This window comes from Tricharina praecox (assembly GCF_024521635.1).
Source record: "Tricharina praecox strain CBS 144465 chromosome Unknown BZA05scaffold_20, whole genome shotgun sequence".
Taxonomy (NCBI): Eukaryota; Fungi; Ascomycota; class Pezizomycetes; order Pezizales; family Pyronemataceae; genus Tricharina; species Tricharina praecox.
In genome coordinates this window covers 532,594-556,139 of record NW_026250422.1, presented here as the reverse complement: position 1 = coordinate 556,139, position 23,546 = coordinate 532,594, and the positions used below count along the sequence as shown (strand labels likewise).

The 23,546-nt window shown below is 54.0% G+C and overlaps 5 protein-coding genes across 5 annotated transcripts; 3 read left to right on the top strand and 2 right to left on the bottom strand.

Moving 5' to 3' along the window:
* Positions 1-53: 53 nt before the first annotated feature.
* BZA05DRAFT_426497 (glycine cleavage system P-protein-domain-containing protein) lies at positions 54-3,062 on the top strand (the record flags this gene model as incomplete). Its single annotated transcript, XM_051486012.1, has 3 exons — positions 54-339; positions 405-2,942; positions 3,007-3,062. 3 exons carry the CDS (start codon positions 54-56, stop codon positions 3,060-3,062), a joined length of 2,880 nt encoding a protein of 959 aa, XP_051337589.1.
* Positions 3,063-6,431: 3,369 nt separating this feature from the next.
* BZA05DRAFT_120909 (kinase-like domain-containing protein) lies at positions 6,432-8,737 on the top strand. The gene is made up of 3 exons (XM_051478681.1): positions 6,432-7,581; positions 7,644-7,872; positions 7,944-8,737. Exons 1-3 carry the CDS (start codon positions 6,554-6,556, stop codon positions 8,376-8,378), a joined length of 1,692 nt encoding a protein of 563 aa, XP_051337588.1. The 5' UTR covers positions 6,432-6,553; the 3' UTR covers positions 8,379-8,737.
* Positions 8,738-9,393: 656 nt separating this feature from the next.
* BZA05DRAFT_340691 (histidine phosphatase superfamily-domain-containing protein) lies at positions 9,394-14,614 on the bottom strand (the record flags this gene model as incomplete). Its single annotated transcript, XM_051480975.1, has 9 exons — positions 9,394-10,255; positions 10,304-11,097; positions 11,159-11,268; positions 11,359-11,941; positions 11,987-12,031; positions 12,254-12,840; positions 12,910-13,103; positions 13,510-13,531; positions 13,738-14,614. 9 exons carry the CDS (start codon positions 14,612-14,614, stop codon positions 9,394-9,396), a joined length of 4,074 nt encoding a protein of 1,357 aa, XP_051337587.1.
* A 2,022-nt stretch (positions 14,615-16,636) lies between these two features.
* BZA05DRAFT_404544 (calcium-activated chloride channel-domain-containing protein) lies at positions 16,637-19,394 on the top strand. The gene is made up of 6 exons (XM_051484317.1): positions 16,637-16,989; positions 17,061-17,217; positions 17,280-17,580; positions 17,635-18,066; positions 18,124-18,678; positions 18,733-19,394. Exons 1-6 carry the CDS (start codon positions 16,797-16,799, stop codon positions 19,291-19,293), a joined length of 2,199 nt encoding a protein of 732 aa, XP_051337586.1. The 5' UTR covers positions 16,637-16,796; the 3' UTR covers positions 19,294-19,394.
* BZA05DRAFT_404541 (P-loop containing nucleoside triphosphate hydrolase protein) lies at positions 19,395-21,254 on the bottom strand. The gene is made up of 5 exons (XM_051484316.1): positions 20,975-21,254; positions 20,657-20,776; positions 19,925-20,600; positions 19,680-19,867; positions 19,395-19,617 (listed from the first exon to the last, which is right to left on the bottom strand). The coding sequence occupies exons 1-5, from the start codon at positions 21,087-21,089 to the stop codon at positions 19,547-19,549; spliced, it is 1,170 nt and encodes a 389-aa protein (XP_051337585.1). The 5' UTR covers positions 21,090-21,254; the 3' UTR covers positions 19,395-19,546.
* Between the last annotated feature and the right edge of the window lie 2,292 nt (positions 21,255-23,546).

The following is a 23,546-nucleotide window of genomic DNA, read 5'->3' as shown; positions in this document are numbered from 1 at the left end:
TGGACACTTTCCAGAGACGCCACATTGGTCCCTCGACGACCGAGACGCAGAAGATGCTGGACTACCTAAAATACGAATCCCTGGATTCCTTTGTTCGAGATGTCGTTCCCCCGAACATTCTCTCCGCTCAGGATCTCAAGGTTAGCCCGCGCAATGGGTTGAGCGAGACCGAACTGCTGGAGAGACTGGGAGAGATCGCTTCAAAGAACAAGAAGGCGCGGAGTTATATCGGTTGTGGATACGCCGGAACAAAGACTCCGACAGTGATTGCCAGGAACATTCTCGAATGTCCGGAATGGTACACCTCATATACGCCGTATCAGCCGGAAATCTCGCAAGGTAAGCGAACACTCGGCACGATGGGATATATCTATGTAAATTTGGCGCTCACACACGCATTGTAGGTCGTCTTGAGTCTCTCGTCAACTTCCAGACCATGGTGACGGATCTCACCGGTCTTGCAATCGCTAATGCGTCCGTCCTGGATGAGGCCACTGCCGCTGGCGAGGCCATGACCATGTCGTTGGCAACCCTTCCAGCAAGCCGCCAGAAGCGTCCCAACCGGACGTTCTTCGTGGATGGCAAGGTTCACCCGCAGACGATCGCCGGACTCGCCTCCCGTGCTGAAGGGTTTGGGATCCACATCAAAATGGGAGATGCTCTCGATATTGCAAGTGTCAAGGAAGTCGGTCAGGACTTGATCGGTGTCCTCGTCCAATACCCCGCTACGGATGGTTCCATTCACGACTACTCCAAGCTCTCTGAGGCGGTTCACGAAGTGGGCGCCCCATTGTCCGTTGCCACGGATCTGCTGGCTTTGACTCTTCTGAAGTCACCCGCCGAGTTCGGCGCCGACATCGCTTTCGGCAATGCCCAGAGGTTCGGTGTCCCGATGGGATACGGTGGTCCGCACGCCGCCTTCTTCGCGACTGCAGACAAGCTCAAGAGGAAGATGCCAGGACGGTTGATCGGGGTGTCGAAGGATCGTCTAGGGAACACGGCCTACCGCCTGGCGCTACAGACCCGCGAGCAACACATCCGTCGTGAGAAGGCCACCAGTAACATCTGTACCGCCCAGGCACTCCTGGCCAACATGAGTGCTATGTATGCGGTGTACCACGGACCGGCCGGATTGAAGGCTATCGCGGAGAAGATACATTCCATGTCCATGATCCTAGCCGAAGGTGCCGAGAGGCTCGGATTTGAGATCAATGCGGGCTCGAAAGCCGAGGGCGGATATTTTGACACTGTCGTCATCAAGGTCAAGGACGCCAAAGACGTTACTGCTAAGATCACGGAGTGGTACGGAATCAACTTGAGGGTTCTCGATACGGACAAAGTCAGCATCACCATTGACGAGACCGTCTCGATGCGGGATTTGGAGGATCTCCTGGCTGCCTTGTCTGCGTTCGCGGAGAGAATCCCCGGAAGACTCACGTGGGATAAGATGCTTATCGAGATCGCCGAAGACTTGGCCATCACCACCACCACTCCCGCGGCGGTGCCTGAGGCGTTCCGCCGAATCAGTCCTTACCTGACGCATCCAAACTTCAACAAATACCACTCCGAGACGGAGATGCTGAGGTACATCCACTACCTTCAGAGCAAGGATCTTTCCCTGGCGAACTCGATGATCCCTCTGGGCTCCTGCACGATGAAGTTGAACGCTACGACCGAGATGTTGCCGATCACGTGGCCCGAGTTTAGCTCTCTCCATCCCTTCGTCCCGCTCGATCAGGCTCAGGGCTACAAGATTCTCATTGACGAGCTGGAAGCCGATCTTGCCGATATCACCGGCTTCGACGCTGTCTCCTTGCAACCAAACTCGGGAGCTCAGGGTGAGTTCACTGGATTGAGGGTCATCCGAGCGTACTTCAATGCTACCAACCAGTCTCAACGTGATGTCTGCCTGATTCCGGCTTCGGCCCACGGCACCAACCCCGCCTCGGCCTCGATGGCCGGAATGAGGGTGGTCACGATTAAATGCGACCCCAAGAGTGGAGACCTGGACATGACCGACCTCAAGGTCAAGGCCGAGAAGTACAAGGACAACCTGGCAGCGATCATGATCACGTACCCCAGCACGTACGGTGTGTTCGAACCACAGGTCAAGGAGGCTTGTGAGGTGGTGCACTCGTTCGGTGGTCAGGTGTATATGGACGGTGCCAACATGAACGCTCAGATCGGTCTCTGCTCTCCCGGAGAGATCGGTGCTGATGTCTGCCATCTCAACCTTCACAAGACTTTCTGTATCCCTCACGGTGGAGGTGGTCCGGGTGTAGGGCCCATCGGTGTCAAGCAGCATCTCGCCGACTTCCTTCCAGGGCATCCATTGGTCGCCACTGGTGGTGCTAAGGCAATCGCTCCCGTCTCGGCGGCACCTTGGGGATCGGCCAGCATCTTGCCGATCTCGTGGGCTTACATCAAGATGATGGGTGCTCGCGGTCTCACCCACGCCACCAAGATAACCCTTCTCAACGCCAACTACATGGCGGCCCGCCTGTCGGCGCACTACCCCATTCTCTACACCAACTCTCAGGGACGCTGCGCCCACGAGTTCATCCTCGACACCCGCGGCCTCAAGGAGACATCAGGCATCGAAGCCATCGACATCGCCAAGAGACTGCAGGACTACGGGTTCCACGCGCCCACCATGTCCTGGCCCGTGCCCAACACGCTCATGATCGAGCCCACGGAATCGGAGAATCTCCAGGAGCTCGACCGGTTCTGCGATGCCCTGATCAGCATCCGCAAGGAGATCAAGGAGGTTGAGGACGGTAAGGCGCCCCGTGAGCAGAATGTCCTCAAGATGGCGCCCCACACCATGAAGGACCTCATCACTGGCACCTGGAGCCGCGAGTACTCCCAGGAGAAGGCGGCGTACCCGCTGGAGTACCTTAAGGAGAGGAAGTTCTGGCCTACGGTGACTAGGGTCGATGATGGTACGTTACTTCCCCAAGTGCTCTATGTGTATACAGACGCTAATAGTTCTCCCCTCCCTCGTAGCATACGGTGACATGAACCTGTTCTGCGCCTGTGTCCCGGTGGAGTCCGAGGAATAGATTGGTACACCACCGATCATCCTCCTCCGTTCTAACTTATTTTTAGCGGTTTTCTTTGTTCCCTTATATTTATTTTCTTCTTTCTATGGGATATTCAACACGGGATTTTTTTTTTGCTTCTCTTTTTCAGTTTTAGATGTGTGTACATCAAGCAAGTGGGCGTTTGATAACTTGGAACTTGGACAAAGGAAAAGGCAGTATTCATCTACTGGCGCTGGTTGTTTTTGATTTTTTTCTTGGGAGCGTTTGGTCTTTGCTTTGGACGGGTTATATGGGATATGGGTTTCCGGATTGGGATTTCTTTTCACTTTCAATACAATGGGCGGAGGATGGGATGGGGGGATGTAGAATGGAGGTGGATGGTGAGGAGCAGGAGAAGGAGGAGGATGAAGAGGAGGACGAGGACGAGGAGGAACAGGAGGATACTGTATAGTACATACGACTCTCAACAGTCCGTGCGAATAGAACATCGGCTTGCCTCTAGATACTAGTACTTCATCCGACCGAGAGTAGACGTCGAGCATGCTCAGATTCCTCGCCTAGTGACATGGAATGAAGCAAGACCCCTGACCTCGGGCCGAATATTGCTCCCGAACATTTGGAAGCCCCCACTTGGCATACCTGCCCTGTTCATCCAGTTCATCCATGACTCAGGAGTCAGGACTTCAAGAAAGCAAGCCACCAACAGCAATAGCAAGCAAACCCGGGAGTTGTCCTGTCCAGCGCGGTCCACCTAGGCATTCTGGCTTACCGCCCTGACTGTCTGGCTGTCTGGCTGTTTTGGACAGTAGACAGTCCATCTGTAGAGTAATTTCTTACCTATGCACAGCTGCATAAAACCCCTCATGACGGACGGGAGCTAACTTTTCAGGGCGCTTACGGTACATATCGTACGTACAGGCCAGGCCAGCGGCTGCGCTCATAGGATGGGGTAGGATGGGTAGATTACACTAGAACTCGGTTGGAGAGTCGAGTAGGTTATAAGAAGTTGAGTAGGTACATACGGGCAGGTACGAGCAGAAGAAGGAGTTGACTGTTGGAGTTGGACTCTGGAGGGGGGTGATGAGGGGATGAGGACGAGGGGCTGAGGAGGTGGGACTATGGAAGCGGAGGAAATTACCGTGGTGAAACAGATTGGCCAGTAGAAGGGCTCTGCGGGGGGGTTGGTTAAGGGTTGAGGGCGGGGGGTCGGGGGGAAGGAGGGGAGGAGGGGAGGAGGGGTACATAGGGGGGGTATATTCTCCTTCCTTCCTGGGGGGGGGGGGAGTACTCGGCATCCGTCGAGCGCTCGGGGTGCGTGTGGGTGGTCGGAGTACGTGTGGATGGCCGAGAGGAGGTGCATTTCGGCCCGCGCTGTGTGCGTGACTTCTTCTGCTTGTTCTTCTTATTCTTGTTCCTGTTCTTTGCCACCCTATTCGTGGCGCTGGGGCGCTGGTGGGGGCGCTGGGGGGAGGGGAGCCCTGGACCCTGATTGGCGGTTGCGAGACTGGCGGACGGGCATCGGGTGGCGGTAAGCTGTAGTTACTCTATGTCTGCCACCGCTTTTTTCGCGGCTGGATAGAGAGAGGGGGGGTGCAGTTTCTATGTACTAGAATGTCTGCATAGAATTTGGGCGAAGTGAACCTACATATGATGCGATGCGAACTTTGCTGGGGGAAGATTGTGAGTTCTTCAGACTCTCCGCCGTAGTTGGAATTAAGTATGGGCCGTACCTAGCATAGTAGTACTAGTGGTATCGATGTCGATATTGTTCGCCGTGCTACTGGCTGTGATGCGCTGGGGCGGTGCGGTGGGCGGCGGTGAGCGGTGGTGATGGCTTTCATCGCACAGGGCAGTGACGAGAGATCTTACTGGTCCTGCTTCTTTTGCTTTGCTTTTCTTGCTTCGCCTTTTTTTTTTCTTTTTCTTTTCCCATCCACCACCACCGCCTCCGCCCCCGCCAACACCCACCTTCTCTCCCTCCCTCTTACAGCTGGCGCATCACCACTCGTACTTTATACTCGATACGCATTTCAAACGAACGATGATCCGTAGAAGTGTGTAGATGTAGATGTCTGCAAGCATTAACTTACCACCGGGAGTGATGGAACGTAGAGTACGGGGAAGATATCAGGGCTTGGATATGCCTATGCTATGAACTCTGCATACATACTTCAGACGTGCTTAGCAAGTATGTAATCGCATGAACGCCTATCTGCTCTATGTATCCAAGTAGAAAAAAGACAATCCCCCCCCGTTCGCCTATAGAATCCTGACTCCTATATCTATTTCGTCGACGTCTGGACTCTCTTTTGCTTCGTTATTATTGTTGGTTTGTTATTGCGACTTCTTACCGCTCGCTCTTGCTCTGCTCTGTGCTCTGCCCTGCTCCTGCCGCTCTACCGACCCCTCCCCCCTCCTCCTCCCACCCCCCCTTCGCGGTCGTCCTCCTCCACAACATCTCACGCTCCCCCTCCCCTCCCGCCAAAACTCCCGACTGCTCCTGTTACTGCACTATCACAACCGTTACTACCCTCCTAAGCACAACAACAACAACCATAACAACACTACCACCTAACGCTATACTAGAACCCTTTCCCCGCCAGCGACTGCGTGTGAACCTTCCCAACGACCACTACGAAACTTGCTTCACTACCACCACCACAACCTTCTCCCACCTCTACACCCCCGCAGCTGAGCTCTTCGACCCCTAATCGCAACAGAACCAATAATACACATCCACAACCACACATATACACGCACACACGCAGTACTCGACGAGCTACACGCGCCAGTAGCAGCGACCCGTCCCGTACCGTACGCATCACCAAGTTCTCGAGCACCGCCGTAACCCCTCCATCCACTCTATCTATCCGCTCAGGGCAAGACTATGAACGGCGATCAGAACGGAACCACTACTGCCACCACCGCTGCCGCCACCAGCATACCCACCGTCGCCGCTGTTACAGCCATGAACAAGGTCAAGCAGGTTGCCAGTGCTGCGACTGGTGTGGTGAACGGTCCCGCGCCCGCGACTGCGACTCCGACTACCACCACCACCACCGCCGCCGCCGCGACCACGACCCCAGCTGCGCCTGCGACTGCGGCTGCAAATGGAAACAAGAAGAGAAGAAAGGACTTGAAACCTATCCTCGTCAGCGGCGAAGGCCAGCAGTCGGTCCAGGCTTCCGCAACATCTAGAGCAGACAGGTATGTGTCGATCAACTCTTGCGTGCACTCATACTTGTGGGCCCATCTTGCTCCTTAAAAATACCGGCAAAAAAGTTAGCACAGAGTTACGGTATAATTGGCTTGCAGCCCGTGTAACTGGAACTTTCTTTGAGCATTGCCTTGCCCTGCTACACACACATTCACTGTGTCGCCTCGCTGAACTCAAAATGTTGAGGAGCACCGGCTATCCTTTCTCTTTCCCCTCTTGTCCTCATGGCGTGTCCTTAGCGGCTAGCCTCGCACATCGCCCTCCCCTCCCGTATCGGCAGAGTTAACGAACGATGGTGTCATACAGTGATGCCTCGCCGACATCGAGATCCAACAACAGTAACATTCCGGGCTTTACCGTCAACACACCCGGATCCAATGGCGTGGATTCGCGGACGTCTTCGGTATCATCGAGGGATGGCGACGACGACGAGACAAACACAGCAGAGGAGGAGGATTACGAGGACTACTGCAAGGGCGGGTATCACCCCGTGCAGGTCGGAGAAACCTTCAAGGAGGGCCGATACGAGGTTATCCGGAAACTGGGATGGGGCCACTTCTCGACCGTCTGGCTATCCCGAGACAACGAGTGCGGGCGCCATGTTGCGTTAAAGGTTGTTCGGAGTGCTGCTCACTACACCGAGACTGCACTGGACGAGATCAAGCTCTTGCAGCGGATAGTCACGGCGAATCCGGACCACCCGGGCAAGGCGCACGTGGTGCAGCTGCTGGATTCCTTCGAACACCGAGGACCCAACGGCTTGCACGTTTGCATGGTCTTTGAGGTGTTGGGCGAGAACCTTTTGGGACTCATCAAGCGCTACAATCACCGCGGAATTCCCATGCCGCTGGTGAAGCAGATTGCTAAGCAGGTGCTATTGGGACTCGACTACATGCATCGCGAGTGCAACATCATTCACACCGATCTGAAGCCGGAGAACGTCCTGATCGAAATCGGCGATGTCGAGCAGATCGTCAAAACTTACGTGCACGATGCGGACGTCAAGAAGGGTCCCGGGCCTAACGGTCCCGGGTCGGATAAGGGCGACAGGAACGGAAGGCGACGGAGGCGGACTCTCATCACCGGCAGTCAACCGCTGCCGAGTCCCATCTGCTCGTCCTTCGCTCATCGTCATGAGGAGCTGTTGTCGCATGTCGTCGCTGGTTCGAGCCTGAAGACCAACAGCCAGAGCTCGCTGAGCAAATTGATGAGTTCTGCGAGGGGGTCGAGGACCGCGAGCGCGGACTCTTCGCCTACTGCTATTGCACGAAACGGTGGTAAGGAGGATGAGGCGAATTACAAGTCGAGGGAGCGAACAGCGTACGTCACATATTCAGTAGGAGAGAGAACAGTGCGGGGGCATGCTGACGGAGGGGTTCTAGCGACGTCATGGCGCGGGAGATTTCCGGCATCACACTCGATAAGTCCGAGTTGAACGAGGATCTACCAGAAATTGGAATCATCTCTGTCAAGATCGCGGATCTCGGAAACGCGTGCTGGACCAACCAGCACTTCACGAACGATATCCAGACTCGACAGTATCGATCACCGGAGGTCATTCTCGGAGCCAAGTGGGGTGCTAGCACGGATATCTGGAGCATGGCGTGCATGGTTAGACAATACCCTTGTTCTCTGTCCGTCCGTCGAGGTGTCAGCCCTAACTTCGCGGTGGTGGTTTCTAGGTATTCGAGTTGATCACGGGCGACTACCTCTTCGACCCCCAGTCGGGCACAAAGTACGGCAAGGACGACGACCACATCGCGCAGATCATCGAGCTCCTCGGCAACTTCCCGCGACACCTCTGCATGAACGGCAAATGGTCGCTCGAGATCTTCAACCGCAAGGGCGAGCTGCGGAATATCCACCGACTCCGACGCTGGGCGCTGCCGGACGTGCTCAGGGAGAAATACCACCACCAGGCCGAGGAAGCAGTACAGATCTCGGAGCTCCTGATACCCATGCTCGAGCTCAACCCCGAGCGTCGTGCAAACGCCGGCGGTATGAGCAATCACGAGTTCTTGGCCGACGCCGCGGGCATGGAGGACAAAAGCGTGGACGTCCCCGTGGGCAGTCGGGGCGGCATCGAGGGATGGGCTTCGGAGGTCAAGAAGAGATAGGCGAGGCGAGGGGAGGGGGGAGATAGATAGATTTCTTATGACTGGCTCGTTTTCGTTTCTCTTTTCTCAACAACAAAGTTCTTTTTTCTCTATTTTTCCTTTCTTTTCTTTCCGTGTCCTGCTTTGTCAATCTGGGATTGTAATTGTGGATTTTTTTTTACTATTGTGTCGTATCGACGAAACGTACGTGCTGTTCCTTATCTTTTTTCATGCATGCGCTTGCTGCGAAATCGCGGCAGGCTACAGTTTAAATCCGCATCGCATACGCTATACTATACTTCCAGAGTGCCCTGAGTTCTGAGTGGGTGTGTGATATTTCTGGGAGGAAGGGGAGGGTGAGGAGGGGGGGATGATATGGGCTGGGAGGAGGTTGAGAGGGATGGGATGGGATGGTTAGACGGCGGTAGGTGAGAGACGGGGGGTAACTACTAGAGTATAAGTGCTTGCCTGTTCACGTACTCTATGCTCTTGTCAAAACGATACCGTGAAGATACGGTGAAGATACAATAAGTACCAGGTTGAAATTCAGTACGAGTCGATAGGATACGAGTCATATTTTGTGAACATGAACATGATTGTCATTCTACCCATATCTCTTGAACATGGTTGTCATTCTACTCATCTCTATCCATCCTCTATCCATCACTCTAGCAAAAAGTCTAGAGTATCGCCGCTCTACTCTATCAGGATTCAGGTCCGAGCCTAGCTAGCTCATCATATCCTCCTTCCAGACATCGGAACTCGAAACATCGAAGAAATCAAAACATTGTGAATCAAAACATTGTAAACATTAAGCGTGCAGAGATCTCGTCACAGCACAACACAACAAACGCATCCAAGCAAAGCAAAGCAAATCAAAGCATACTCAAGTAAGCAAGCGCAGATAGATAAAAATCAAAAAATCAAAAAATACAAAAGTAAACCAAACTAAACCAAACCCAGCTCCCCGAAATTCGCAATCCGCAAACTCCCATCCATAGGCACCTAATCCAGTCTACCCGCGTCTATGCTGCCTCTACGTTACGGCCACGCTATCCGGCTCGTCGTCTTCGATCGCACACTCGTCCGCCACCGCCGCCGCCGCTACGGCTGGCTCGTTCTCGTTCTCGGTCTTGTTCTTGTTCTCGGTCTCTGCCGCCAGAGGAGCCTCGTTCTTCTCCTCGGTCTTCTCCTCCTTCACCTCGGTCACAGCACCATCCTCCTTCGCCCCTTCCGCCTCACCCACCACCAGCTCCTCCTTCGTCACCTCCTCCTTCGTCACCTCCTCCTTCGTCACCTCCTCCTTCGTCACCTCCTCCTTCACCTCCTTCCCCGCCTCCGCCTCAACCTCAACAACCTCCTTCGTCGCCTCGCCCAAATTAATAGGAATAAAGTGTTTCGGCAGCTTAACCCTATGAAACTTCTCCCTAAGCGTATTGACGACATACTTCCAATCGAGGTGGCTCGTGAGGGACTTTTTCGGATTACAGCCTATGCAATGTTTGCTATCGAGCTGCATATCCAATGGATCGCTGGAGTGGCAGCCAGGGCTGATCGCGACGCGGATGGCATACGCGCTCTTATTAGGGTCGCCCTCGCTCTCGCCGGGTTCGAGTTTTGATTCGGATTCGTATAGCTCGAAGGAGATCTGTGTGAGGTAGTCGAGCTCCGGGATCGCGTTGCGCTCCATCTTGATCGGGATCCCGCCCTCGATTATGCAGTTCAGCAGCGTGTAGATGTGCGATTCTTTGGTGAAATACACGAATGATTTGGCGTGTGAAGCGGCTTGGACGGCTTCCAGGTCTTTGACGATTTGTTTTAGCAGGGGAAGGCTGGTGAGGAGGCCGATTTCGAGTTTTTCGTCGTTGGTTATGCCGTATTCTTGGGGTGAGACGAAGCTGGAACTGTTAGTGAGTGGTAGAATAGGAAAGGGAAAGGTGGCTTACTCAAACAGCACTTTGGCGTAGCGATACAGCTCCCGCAGCTTCACCAGGCGCGCGTCGGCTTTTGCCTTGGTCTTGCCGGTGGACATGAGGTACTTCCTGCCCGCCTCCTCGCTGACCGAGGGGCGGGGGGTATCGACTGCCGAGTAAATGAAGCTTCTGCGCGCGCGCCTGAGTCTCTCGAGCTTGCGCGTTTCTTCCTTCTGCGGAGGTGGCTGCTGCTCGCGGATTTCGCGCTCATAGTCGAGCGGCGGGCCAGTCATCGACGTGCGTTTGTTGCTATCCGTCCAGCCGCCGCTACTGCCATCGTCCCAATCTTCAACCGCCGAGCCCTCGCGCTCCAACAATTCCTGGGACAGCATGGAGGTCGGCGGTAGAAAGATGTTCTCGAGGAACGCACGGTTGTGGAGGGCATCGTACTTCATGGTATCGTAGAGCTCCGAGATCTTTCCTGGGTCAACCTTCTCCGAGTCGCAGAACTCGACGAAAAGCTTTTCCCAACGCTCACGAAACAGGGCAGGGTCCTCGCCACAGCACCAGCGGCTTTGGATTCCGTCGAGTGAGGTGGGATCTCGCTCCTTGATGGAGCCGGTTGAAGACCCACCGCCGCCGTTGGAGTACCCAAGGGATTGCGTCGCGAAGCGGGCGAAGTTTTGGTTCATCACCAACCGGTGGAAGGTCATCAGCTCGATTACTTTGCGCATCACGATCCAGGGTTCTGGCATATCCTTCGGCCATGCAAACTGTGGTGGTGCTTTGGAGCCTTTGCGAAGGAGCGACTTAAGCTTCTTCTTGACCTTGGAGTGAGTTAGTGACAATGCCCGAGAGGAAATCGAATCAAGGAACAGGTCTAAATACTTTGTCCATTTCATCCTTAGCAGCATTGGAGTCATCCAGCAGGTCTTTGCGGATGGCCACGAAATCGTCATCTAGTTTTTTGTTCAGGAAAGAGGCGGTCCATATTTGTGCTATAGAAACAAGACGGAAGTTTTAGAAACGGAGATTTTATTCATGTACACCCTAACTTGCGAGGGGGAGAGGAAGCGGAAGAATCATACCACTGGTGCTGACCCTCCTTTCAGAGCTGGTGAAAACAGAGACATCGTCGAGGGCATCTCGGTTCATCAGCAGTAGATCCTTGCGGTAAGACTCGCCCAGATCTTGACTCTGGTAGCGGGCCGAATGTGTGGGTTCTCCTCCCCATTTGATGATAAGCTGCAACTTATCAAGCTCCGGAGATCCCCGATTAGAGACAGTGGTATGTGTCTCGGAAGGGTCCTCTGGATTACTTGGAATATCCGCCGGGTTGGGGTGCTTCAGATACATCGGCTTGATTTGGACTTTAGTACCTGCAAACCCCATCTTCTTATCCAGCGCATTTTTTAGCTGTGCGAGCTTGTCACCATCCTCCGACTTCAGATCGATGGCCTTCTGGGTGGCTATGACCACATCCTGCAGTCCTTCCTCAATGAGGATGACCTCTTCCTTGTGGCCTTTCAGGAGATCGATGAATGGCTGGGAGTGGAAAGTAAACTTAAACTTCTGTTTCGGCGTTCTGTCCGCGTGTCTGAGAACGGCAACCATACCCTTCAGCTTCCAACTGTGCTGCGGGGCAGTGGGCGGTTGCTTCACCTCCTCACCCTCCGGGACGGGAGCCACGGGGGTCGGCGAAGCTACCGGTGTAACCCCAACTGCAGGTGTGCCATTAGATGATGATTGCGAGGGCGAAGCCTGGGCCGATGTCAATTGCGGTTGTTGTAGGCCAGACTGGTGGTGACTGGATAGCCTTGAAGCCGAAGGTGATCGTGAAAGAAGATTCTGAAGCGTCGACCGATGTCCACTGGCAGGTTTCTGCTTTCCGTTGATTTTCTTCGGGGCAGTTTCCTCCTTTCCTCTTGCGAGTGCGGCGGCCAATGCTCCTTGTTCCTGGAGGCCCTCTTTCGTCTGCTTAACCTGCATGTGCGCGATAAACGTCTTCCGAAGAATTGATGCACATGCGTCGTAATAAGGATTGTTGTCTTTGACGAAGCTCCACCCGTTGACGTCTATCACGTAACTCTTGCCGTGGGCTCTCAAAAGATCAAAGCCACAAACAGCCTGTCCGAAAGCTTCGCAGATTCGTGAAGCCATACTAGCCTCGTCTTTGGCGAGCTGCGTAACGAATCGGATCTCCTTTCCATGCTGATTGCGGCGAACCAGACCATCCACCACCGGCGACTTTCGTGTTTCGGCGTGGCAGTAGTCGGGCCCCACGGTGTACGCTTTGACATCCTCGCAGTTATCGACGTCCATGAACTGCTCGTAGACGAAGGATCCATCCGTTCGTGGCTGGTTCAGATTTGGATCATACTCAGAAGACTTGTTGCCAACTTTGCGGAAGAGTCTCCGTCCACCAATACCACCGGCAAAGTAGATGTTGATATTATGGTCCTCGCCGCTCGTTGGCTTCTCGACGAAAGGCTTCTTGAGCGTCTTGTTGTCTACGATTAAAGTCTCGCCGTCCTCACTAAGTTCAACCCTCTGCGGCATCTTCCATTCGCCTCGAGGCGGTACTCTAACGCCAGTCCGGTTCTCCAGGTGTTGCGCGAGCTCCGGCGTCAGATATGGACCACCATCGCGTGACACAACGATGCGCTTAGGTGTCGGAACGTTGATCGAGTCCAAAATGCGAAGAACTAGCCGCCGGTCCCAAAGGACCTGCTGCATCTGTAGATCATTGACGCAGTATGGCTTGCGCAATTGTACGTAAGAGATTGCTTTATCGAGTGGGAATCCAGTGGAAAAGAAAGATATCAGAAAATCACTAGATGACACGTGGGCACGAAACGTTAGCTGATTCGTTGGCTCTAAAAAGCGGTGATGCCAAACAACCCGGCCATGCGGCTAGAGCATCGGGTGCAAACAAAAAAATGACGGGACTCCACGGGAGCCTGCGTAACGTTCGCGGGAGATACACGGCGAAGAACACCGTCCCAGAACATCACCAATATCATTCCGGCACCACGGAAGTGCTGCCGTTGTACAGTTATGCATGTCTGCGCCATACGGAGATTCACACTTATTCTCAATATCGCACGTATGTACGACAATGTGACCATGATCCTTGTGAGACAGGCAACAGCAGGCATGGGATGAGGGGAAACAGGAAGGAGGGAACGGGGACAAGACGCGATGAGGGGACGAAGACAAGACGAGATGTGAGGACTCACCAGGTAGGCCAGTTTTCGACAGCTATTGCGTGGGGGAGCGAGCGGCGGGCGCGGGAGTTAGCGAATTCCAAGTACCAAAGATGACTACAGCCTCATCCTTGCAGCGGACAGGCAGAAGCCGCAGAGAATAAAACCCCACGGCGTCCCACCCCCATCTCAACGGTGGGGCGCAGGATGCACCCTGCACTCGGAAACCTCTGTTTCACAGGGACACAGGAACACACGCACCTTCATCGAAAATGACCTTGTCACCAAAAATCACCGTTTCGAACTCGCCATTTTCAATCAACCGGTTCAGGATCGTTCGACACGGCTTACTTCGCGCTTTCGCATCCAAAGCACACACTCCGATCCGCCCGATCACCTTCGACTTTCGCGCTTTTTCTTGAGCTTCGGCGGCAGCAGTCGAAGCAGTCGCGGACGAGGCCGACGTCCGTTTGTTGTTGGGGGAGCTTGACATCGATGTTTTCGGCGATCCAACTGACTGGGGACCTTCTTGTCGCGACATCGCCGACCGTGATCGCTGGGAATGTGGTGCCTCCACTACTTGTACGCCCATCCCTTCGTGCGTCGACGTCCGCGCGGTCGTTGGGTTCGATATCACGTTGACGGGAGACGTGGCAACCGTTGCTATCGCCGCCACCGACGGTCTTCGCTTTCGGCCCTGTCCGTTGTGGTACTCGGATGTGAAGCTCTGGCTATCTGGGGACGTCCCGAGCATGTGCATGGAGCTCTGCCCTTCTAGATTGACTACCGAGGAATTCTGAGACTGTGGCGAGTTCGAGACGGTGGTGCTTGCCAAAGACACCATCGATGTCCGATTGCCGGGATAGCTTGAGGCTTCGCTAGGCGAAGAGGAGAACATGGCCGGAGCTCTGGTAGTGATGGCTCGCTCGACAGCAGCTCCTGCAGCTGGGGTAGATATCGTGGCTAACGTTGTCGACTTCTCGACTGTTGCTGTGCCGGTGGAGAGGGATATCGATTGACTATCGGATGAAGGTAGCAGAACCTTACTCGACCGTGGGAGACTGTGAGAAAACGTGTGCGAGGAGGATGAAGAGGCGCGAGGTCTGAAACCTGGTGTGGACACCGGAAGCGACGCCATCGTAGGGTTGGGATGGACGGCGTGTCGGAATATTTTTTTCTTTCTGGCTCTCGGCACCAGATCAGTGCACTTCGTTGGGTAAGATGTGGCGGCGGCGGCGATAGCGAACTGGCTACCAGTGCTTTCTGTGCGTCCAATATGAGCTCATCACGGCTGGGCGCCAAGATATGCGCCTTAGCCCTTACATCGGGTATGCACATGCGAGATCGAGACCGCTTCGACTTGCGCGGGCGAGCAGAGCCACTGACGAAACGAGCGTAGTAATGACGAAAGTCATCGAATGGCTTGGATCTGGACAAGCCTGATGAACCTGAAGATTCCCAGATGAGCTCGATTTCGTTCAATTTCTGCTTTAGGTATCCGTAGTTTGTCTGGCGGTTCACAATACGTCACATTACCAGCGGACGGACCCCCGCCTTTGCCGGATGAACAATCGGGGATTTTTTAATCTTTAGACGAGAACCCCGCAGTGGTTAACCGATTCCCGGAGTTTCGTTATATATGAGCCAAAATTCTATCACGCACATCTGCGAACAGGAAGGCTCACTCGGAATGATGGAGTATCTCCATCTTAGTCATCACACCGATATCCACGCACTCCATCTCGTCAATCGAACCACCCAGTAGCCTTGCAACTCGTTTGTATTGTGATTACAACACGTGTCTGTCAATTGCCACTCCTCCCATCTTCATTAATTCGCTTCATTCGTTCCTCGAGTTCCGTATACTCTCGGAGTTCTTTTTCCTGGCATTCCCGTACCGACTCCCTTTTATACATCGCCGCAACCTTCAATTGCTTACTTTCCGCCTGATCCATGCGCTCCAACTTCTCCTTCATCTGGATCAATACCTTATCCAATTTCTGAATCTCCCGTTGCGAGAACTTCTTCTTTCCGTTTTTCATCTTGATGCCGGCTCTTTCCGCTACGTTTTCGAGCTGTATGATGGTATATTCAATGCCCGGCTCCGGCGTTGGCGGACGCGAATGGATGGGCTCTTCGGGGCCTTGTCGGAATCGGCTGAAGAAACACATTGCTGGCTGCCGTTCTGTCGGAGTCGGAGGGACGAGGGCGGTTATCGTGCGAGATGTCAAAAACTAATATCGTTCGAATGAGGAAGATGGATGTTGATGTCGCGGTCATTCCAGGATGAGGAGACCCTCATTTTATGGCAGAACTGTGTATGGGTACTCATGGGTCCGTGTTGGACGGATGGTGCAATGAGGAGTGACAACTAGTTATGAGCATGAGCAAAGCTTCTCCAAATATAAAGTCACATTGGTATCATGATTCCTCGTCCATGAACTCGTATTGTCACCATCATAGTTGGAACACATAGTAAGATGTACTATATTCGAGTAATTGCGTGGGACCGTCCAACGCTCCGACACCGCTTCACGTGGATCATGATTGTCGAGACTCCAATGCGGTCCCTCCACGGCAGGACAAAGTCGAGAGTACCTACGGCCGTATGGAGGCGTTTCAGCTTGACAGTCCCGACCACAGAGCGCTCCACCCATCGCCTCAATGCCTTGGAGTTCTTTGTTGTCGTCGGTACTCCCACAGATACCCCGCACACACGTGTAGCTCTTTGACCTCAGTCATCAGAGGTGAAACGGATTCCGAAAGTGCCCGGGCGCCCACGCTCGTAGTTGGCCGTGATAAAACTGCGAATCATTAGCTATGTTCTCCAGAGCAGCGATGTTTCAATGGTTACCGACTTCTCACCTCTGATATCGCACCTCGACATTGCATTCTGAGGGTTGCCCGGACGTGGAACATCTGTCAAGCTTGTTGCGTTGAAGAACCCGAAATAGACGCCGCAGTCAATGGGTGGAGAAGAATGGTCACTGCTGTGAAGAAGAAAGACAGACCTATGCAACCACAGGCTCCGACCCCTACCTCTGCCCCTGCAATGGGATCTCATTGCGGTTACTCCCGTCATACAAGACAGAGGCCCATGCAGCAATCCGATTCCCTCGATCTTGATCCCCATGGAGCAACGAGTAGCAAGCTGGCTGGCGTTCACACAAATTTCACTAGGACTAGGCCAACAACACGTGCTACGTCATAGCACTAACAATTCTGGTCGCAGTTGCTCGCACTGCACAGCCAGCTTGGTGTCCCGTCCCGTTCTCAAACAAGTAAAGTTAACTCACCATCCGCACGACCGCAAGAATCGAATGAACACACCCGCTGAAAAGCAGAGAGGATCAGACTCCAACTCTCCCACGACGCGCTCTCCCTTCCTGTTCTCTATCTTTCAGGCATACCTCAGACTCTTCAGGATGGATAGTCCAGTCGATGAGAAAACCCCCTCGACGAAGAATGTCGGCGTCGACTATGTCGTCAACTTCAACTTTGCAAACGCAAAAGGTAACCACAGTTCTGCTGTGAATTGGGTGTCTGGGTGGGTTGGGAGCTGACGCGATGACGATGCGACACAGACAAGAATGAAGCCGCAGCTCAGTTCGAGAAACTGATAGTTTACCTCGATAAGGTGGGAATGCGTACGGAGGTTCGCGATGGCCTACCAGGGAAGCTGCTGGTGTTCGTTCGCATCCGGTCGGCACAGAAGCTGGTTGGCGAGGTCTACAGGGCTAGGTGAGTGCATGCTCCACGTAACCTTGTCCGTGACGCCTGCTAAACGGAAATCTCGCGTTCAGAGTCAAAGACTGGCTTCATGGTGTCCGGCCCGCTGCCCCTGATACCGAGACGCAGCGCTCGCTAGATAAAGAACCTCTTACCGAAGCCGAGAGGTTGCGAATCGTCCACTCGCTACTTACACTTCCTCAGAGCGAGGGCGGCGCTGGAATCACGCCTGGCAAGGGAGAGTGGTCGTGTGTCGAGGGAATCTTCCCGTTGCACGATCATGAGTTCAACAAGGATTGGATGAAGCGATGGTCGACTACGTGGACCGTAGGACCTGAGGAGCTGGGAAACATCCGCGACATGTTTGGCGAAAAGGCAACCCCACTAAATGTCCTTGAGTGATGACGTACCACTAACGACAGGGTATAGGTGGCATTCTACTTTGCTTTCCTGCAGTCTTACTTCTCGTTCCTCGTGATCGCGGCATGCATCGGAAGCGCGTCGTACTTTGTGCTTCCCCAGTACTCGCTCGTCTTTGCGGTCTTCAATTGCCTCTGGTCAGTCGTCTTCGTCGAGCAGTGGAAGCGCCAGGAAATAGATCTCGCTGTGCGTTGGAACGTCCGCAATGTCTCCCAGGTCCAGAGCAAGCGCGCACGCTTCCAGCCCGAGACTGAGAAGGAAGACCCGGTCACCGGTGAGATTGTGAAGGTCTTTCCCGCGTGGAAGAGGCTTTGCAGGCAGGCTTTGCAGATCCCGTTCGCTCTGGGTGCTAGTGGAATCCTCTCAGCTCTCTATGCGTTTACTTTCGGTATCGAGATCATGATTACGGAGGTCTATAATGGCCCGTTCAAATCTGTCCTGGTATGCCACCCGCTGTGATCTCCACCGTGAATATGGCTGACCTCGTCTGTTTGGCAGACCTTCGCACCCACTGTGATCTTGACCGTCATGGTCCCAGTCCTTACGGGCATCCTCTCCGGCATTGCGACAAAGCTGACCGACTTCGAAAACTACGAGCATGAATCTGCCTACGAAGCGGCAATGGTCCAGAAAATCTTCGTCTTCAACTTCATCTGCTCCTACGTTCCCCTCTTTCTCACAGCATTCGTCTACATTCCCTTCGGCCATGTGATCGTTCCCTACATCGACGTTCTCGGCTTGATGGCTGCGCCCGAAGACGAGAAGATGGGCACGCAGGCCATCTTCGAGGTTAACCCGGGTAGGCTGCGGAAGCAGGTCATCTACTTCACCGTCACGGCGCAGATTGTGAACTTGGCCATGGAAACTCTCGTGCCATACATCAAGCGCAAGGCCTTCAAGAAGGCGAAGGAGTTCCAGGACAAGCGCAATGGAAACGAGATCCCGTACGCCAACGATGCACCGGAGGAGCGCCCATTCCTTGATAGAGTCCGGCACGAGTCGGAGCTGGGTGTTTACAGCGTTACCGACGATCTCCGCGAGATGTGCATGCAGGTATACATATTCCCCATCCACCGCAATCTCTAGTCCTAATAACCCGATCAATAGTTCGGCTACCTCTGCCTCTTCTCCCCAGTGTGGCCCCTTGCCGCCTGCTCCTTCCTAGTAAACAACTGGATTGAGCTCCGCAGCGACGCCGTAAAGATCTGCGTCGAGATGCAACGTCCAATTCCTCACCGCGCCGACAGCATCGGCCCGTGGCTCAACAACCTCGGCTTCCTAACCTGGATCGGTTCCGTGACCTCGGCTTCACTGATATACCTCTTCTCCCACACCGACACGCCCACCCCCCTGACCCTCGCCGGAATCCTCATCGCCATTGTCTTCTCCGAACATGTGTACTTCATCGCCAGCTTGGCCGTCCGCGTTGCCCTGTCGAAGCTAGACTCCCCGGGGTTGATCAAGGAGAAGCAGGAGAGGTTCTTGATCCGCAGAAGGTATTTGCAAGAGAGCATGGGCATTGATGAGGAGACGGAGCATACTGGTATTGCTGGCGCGATTAGTGTGGAGGGCGATGATGAGACTGCTTTCTGGGGGCGGCAGGAGGGCGCGCAGGGTGCATTCGCGGCTGGCATAGAACTCATCAAGAGCTCCAAAAAGGAGCAGTAGACGGTAGCTGGATGAGGGGAGTGGGAATCTATTGGCGGGTGTTATAGCGTATTTCAGTTGTCTTGTCATCATTTGCGGAATACATCCAGTTCGAGTTGCGTGTTCAACCTGAGCAATGGTCCCTCATCATTTGCACATACCCATGTATATCTATCCTACACGGCTTATTTACTCGACCACTCCAAATGATTGCCATGCGTAAAAAAAAAAAGGTGAACATTCCATTGAAAGACAAACAGCAATCCCAATAACTCTACTTCCAGAGTTTGGACAAACTCATCTCCTTGTCATCATGCTTGTTGAGGACCTTCGCGGTCGCCAGATCTATCCCCCACCAAACCATCAGTACACATTCAACCTCCACATAAGCTCACTGGGGGGCTTACCAAAGTCCTCCTGGGTAACGTGGATCCTGCGCTCACGCAGCGCGTACATTCCGGCCTCGGTACAGACACCCTTCAGCTCTGCGCCGGAGCAGCCATTCATCTTCTCGGCGATCTTCTTGAGGTCGATGCCACGAGTAAGGTTCATGGATCTCGAGTGAATACGGAGGATGTCTGCGCGGGCCTCGACACTGTTTTGTTTTTCATTAATCCCCGAAATCCGTGGGGTGGGGAGGGTGAAGGCTTACGTTGGCGGGGGGAACTCAATCTTCCTGTCAATACGACCGGGACGGAGGAGGGCGGGATCGAGGATGTCGAGACGGTTGGTGGCCATGATGACTTTGATGTTCTTTGTGGGTTCGAAACCATCGAGCTGGTTGAGGAGCTCGAGCATAGTTCGCTGCACCTCGGAATCTCCGCCCGAGCTGCCCTCCACACGACTGCTGCCGATGCTGTCAATCTCGTCCATGAAGATAATGCTGGGTGCGTGTTCCCGAGCCATCACGAATAGCTCGCGCACCATTCGCGAACCCTCGCCTATGTACTTCTGCACCAGCTCCGAGCCGGAGACACGAATGAATTTGCAGTCGGTATGGTGGGCGACGGCACGCGCAAGAAGGGTTTTCCCCGTACCCGGGGGACCGTAGAGAAGCACTCCTTTGGGCTGCGCTATGCCGAGGGATTCGAACAGCTCCGGGTGCTTGAGTCCAAGCTCGATCACCTCCTTGATTTCTTTGATCTGCTGGTCAAGACCTCCGATCATGTCGTATGTACTATCGGGGACCTTCTCGACCATCATCAGCGAGACGAGAGGGTCGACAGAGCTGGGTAATATCCTCTCCAGCCGGTAGGAGTCCGACAGCAGGGTGACACGCTTTCCAGGGGTCAACTTCGATACATCCACGCTGTCCGCAACATCGACGACTGTCGGCGTCAGTACCTAACCCAACTTGCCGCACGCGGAGGAGAGATAAGTGTACCGTATTTGCCCTCCGGATGGACCTTGACCAGAACCCGTTTGCTACCCATCACCTTGACCACCTCGCCGACATACGATCCAGGCTGTTGTAGCAATCCGAGCTCCTCTCTGAGTAGCCGTACTGCAGCAAGTCAGCGACCTCTTCCTAGAGTAGACTGGCGATGGGCGGGGGTTCAATGGAGTTGGTAGATATGGAAACTGCTATAGCAAAGCTATGCTCGCCCCACGAGAACCATGCTAGCCTAGCCCGCCACATCCTCCTCCGCACCCAGCAACACCACCGTAGTCCACCATAGCCGTCCCGCTCGCTCAAGCATACCTCGAGAGTTGTAGTCATTCCTCTGGGCTTCTAATCTCCGTAGCTTCGAGTTCCGCTCGATGATCTCCAATTTCATCGACTCGATTTTGTTGTGGAAGAAGCTATTGAGCGCCATGGCTGCTGGCTGATGTCTCGATTGTGGTCGGAGGGGCGCGTATGAAGGGTTGGTGATATATCGATCGGTATAGACGGATGGCCGATGGATGGAGATGGAGAGCGAGTTGATGATGATAGATGGGTGGGGCGGTTGATGGTAGTTTGTGTTTGGCCTGGCTTAGGATGATGATGAGCAGTGGGCTACCTTGTTACACTGATAGCACGTGATACTCACTATGATGCTTTGTCTTGGCACGCGGATTACATAAGTGATAGGAATGCATGTGGTCCCCGGGCACACCACAGTAACTTCGCTCCAATCCACGCAACATACGAGTACCTCGCCTTGCCAACCAGCATTACTCGCAGCGCCGACAAGTCTTTGACCCTCTCCCTCTGCTCAGCCGCCTCTCGACCAATAAATACAGCGCTTAATGAACCTCTCACAGCAACCCTAACCCGCGGTGCGAGTGATATTTCCAACCCTGCGGCGCCTACGTAGAACCACCAGCTAATCCCTCCCACAGGCGTCCGGTCATGGCAGCTTACTCTACTTTCTTGCCTCGCACGTTAAAAACTCGACAACCTGTTGAAAACTAATCTCCCATCGACCTCCAAAGACAGCAGTGAGTGATGCCGCCATCGCCGACTGCTTACCTTGCGGAAACTGGCCAGTTACACCCGCACCCCCGAACGGTGAAATCAAGATTGAGCAGAACAGGGGAGTCGTAAGCGCACATTCGCTCAGAGCAACACCACCGGACCGGACCGATCTTCGCTGCCGTTATTGGCCCTCTGGAGTCTGGACGAATGCATCGGTCCAGATTCCAGAGTAAGTCGGTGCACATCTCCCCCGCCCCTCCCGTGCCGAACTGCACAAACACGGATCGAGATTCAAGACCCAGTGCCCGCGAGAAAGCCGACACCGCTAGTTGCGGGAAGCTCTTTATCGATATTCTGTACCTACAGTAGTAGGGACCGGGAAATTGTGCCAATATGCGCCCTCGCAGCCAACCATCTCAAGTGGACGACCGCGAACAGAATAATGCATCATACGCTGATCCGACTATCGTATGGAGTAGCGGAAGAATTCCGGCACTGTCTTGTATACAAGTCAGTCGGTTTAGTGTTTCCAGTTTCTATGCAAACATCTTTCGAGGTTGTTCTGATCTGCTCCACCGCTCTCTGTCGGGGCCGATGCGACTACCCAGCGGGCTCACCTCGACACGGGATCAACATGAATCCTCAACTAGAGGCAGTCACCCCCAACGCCGGAGAGGATCCCAACGACAGTGGGAGGGAGGTCGTCGGTGACAAGGCTGCGGGCTCAACTGTCGGATCCACCGGACGTCTTGGCTGGTAGTATAATCGTGGACGTTCAAAACAACGCGTCGAACGACCCTTTCAAACTAGAATTGGATACTGCTGTGTCCACTGTTACAGCGGCCATCAATACTTCCACCGCCTCCACCGCCTCCATCAGCGCTAAGTATTACAGGCTCGGCGCTGCCTCATCCCCCTCAACTACGTGCCTACTCACTCAAGAACAGTTGTGCCGTGTTGCTTAGTCTACGGTGGAGTTTCGGTTCCTACATTTGGTAAATTCTCCTGTGCAGCCGCCATACGCTTTTTCGATATCACCACTTAGTTGACAGAATCGAAAAACAGATTCTCAGTGTATTGCACAAGCCACGTACCGGTACAAAGTTGTGCCGATGGACTCACCAAAATATTTGATGGTGCGGATCATGTGGTTGCACTATGCCCTCAGTATCACGAGGCTGGAGCATAATGTTCCGGAGGCGGAGGAGTAAAAGGATACCTGCCAAGCTGAAGCCGAAAAGAGGGCATGGGTTCGGGAAACATGGTTCTGGGCCAGGTTATTGAAGATCATTTGCGATGAAGAATGTGATTCTGCGAGGGGTTTTCCGCGTTACGAATTTCTGTTTGTACATACTGGAGAATGCGTCGTTGAAACCGATACATCATACCCTTCGCGTTAATCGCGCTACAGGTGGTTTTGGTACTTACAGCTGTGCGAAATTCCGCTGCCGGCGTCACGGCACCCTGGTGGGCAGCAAATATTATTATTGCGGCCACCATAGACCGACCCCATGGATACTTCCTTATCTTCCGTCGAGTGCACGTGTCCATCATAACCTCTTCGTTTCCAGTGCCCTCGGCGCAGGCATAGATACCGGTAGAGTAGATACATATTCGATACGATCAACGCTCGCCGGTAAAATGACGACGGGCCAGGGTCTGGAGATGTGATGCCAAGGGCAAGGGAACGAGAAAACGGGGGCCCGCGATCCCGAATTCGGCCTCAACTCGGGTACAGAGTACGATCGTCTCCTCCATGCAGTTGGTACGTTGCGTATTTGTACTCTATTCTGGGTACTCTAGGAGACATTGTGTGCGTCCATCTGAAATCCGTAGGGAATCTCGCTACAGTAGCGCTGATAGGTGAATACAT

Coding starts and splice junctions, on each gene's coding strand:
- BZA05DRAFT_404544 (XM_051484317.1), top strand. CDS start 16,797: ATGAACACACCCGCTGAAAAGCAGAGAGGATCAGACTCCAACTCTCCC. Junction 17,218..17,279: donor GGCGAGGTCTACAGGGCTAG/GTGAGTGCATGC, acceptor TCTCGCGTTCAG/AGTCAAAGACTGGCTTCATG. Junction 18,067..18,123: donor GCCCGTTCAAATCTGTCCTG/GTATGCCACCCG, acceptor TCTGTTTGGCAG/ACCTTCGCACCCACTGTGAT.
- BZA05DRAFT_120909 (XM_051478681.1), top strand. CDS start 6,554: ATGGTGTCATACAGTGATGCCTCGCCGACATCGAGATCCAACAACAGT. Junction 7,582..7,643: donor AAGTCGAGGGAGCGAACAGC/GTACGTCACATA, acceptor GAGGGGTTCTAG/CGACGTCATGGCGCGGGAGA. Junction 7,873..7,943: donor TCTGGAGCATGGCGTGCATG/GTTAGACAATAC, acceptor GGTGGTTTCTAG/GTATTCGAGTTGATCACGGG.
- BZA05DRAFT_404541 (XM_051484316.1), bottom strand. CDS start 21,089: ATGGCGCTCAATAGCTTCTTCCACAACAAAATCGAGTCGATGAAATTG. Junction 20,777..20,974: donor GAATGACTACAACTCTCGAG/GTATGCTTGAGC, acceptor GACTTGCTGCAG/TACGGCTACTCAGAGAGGAG. Junction 19,868..19,924: donor ATTGAGTTCCCCCCGCCAAC/GTAAGCCTTCAC, acceptor AAAACAAAACAG/TGTCGAGGCCCGCGCAGACA.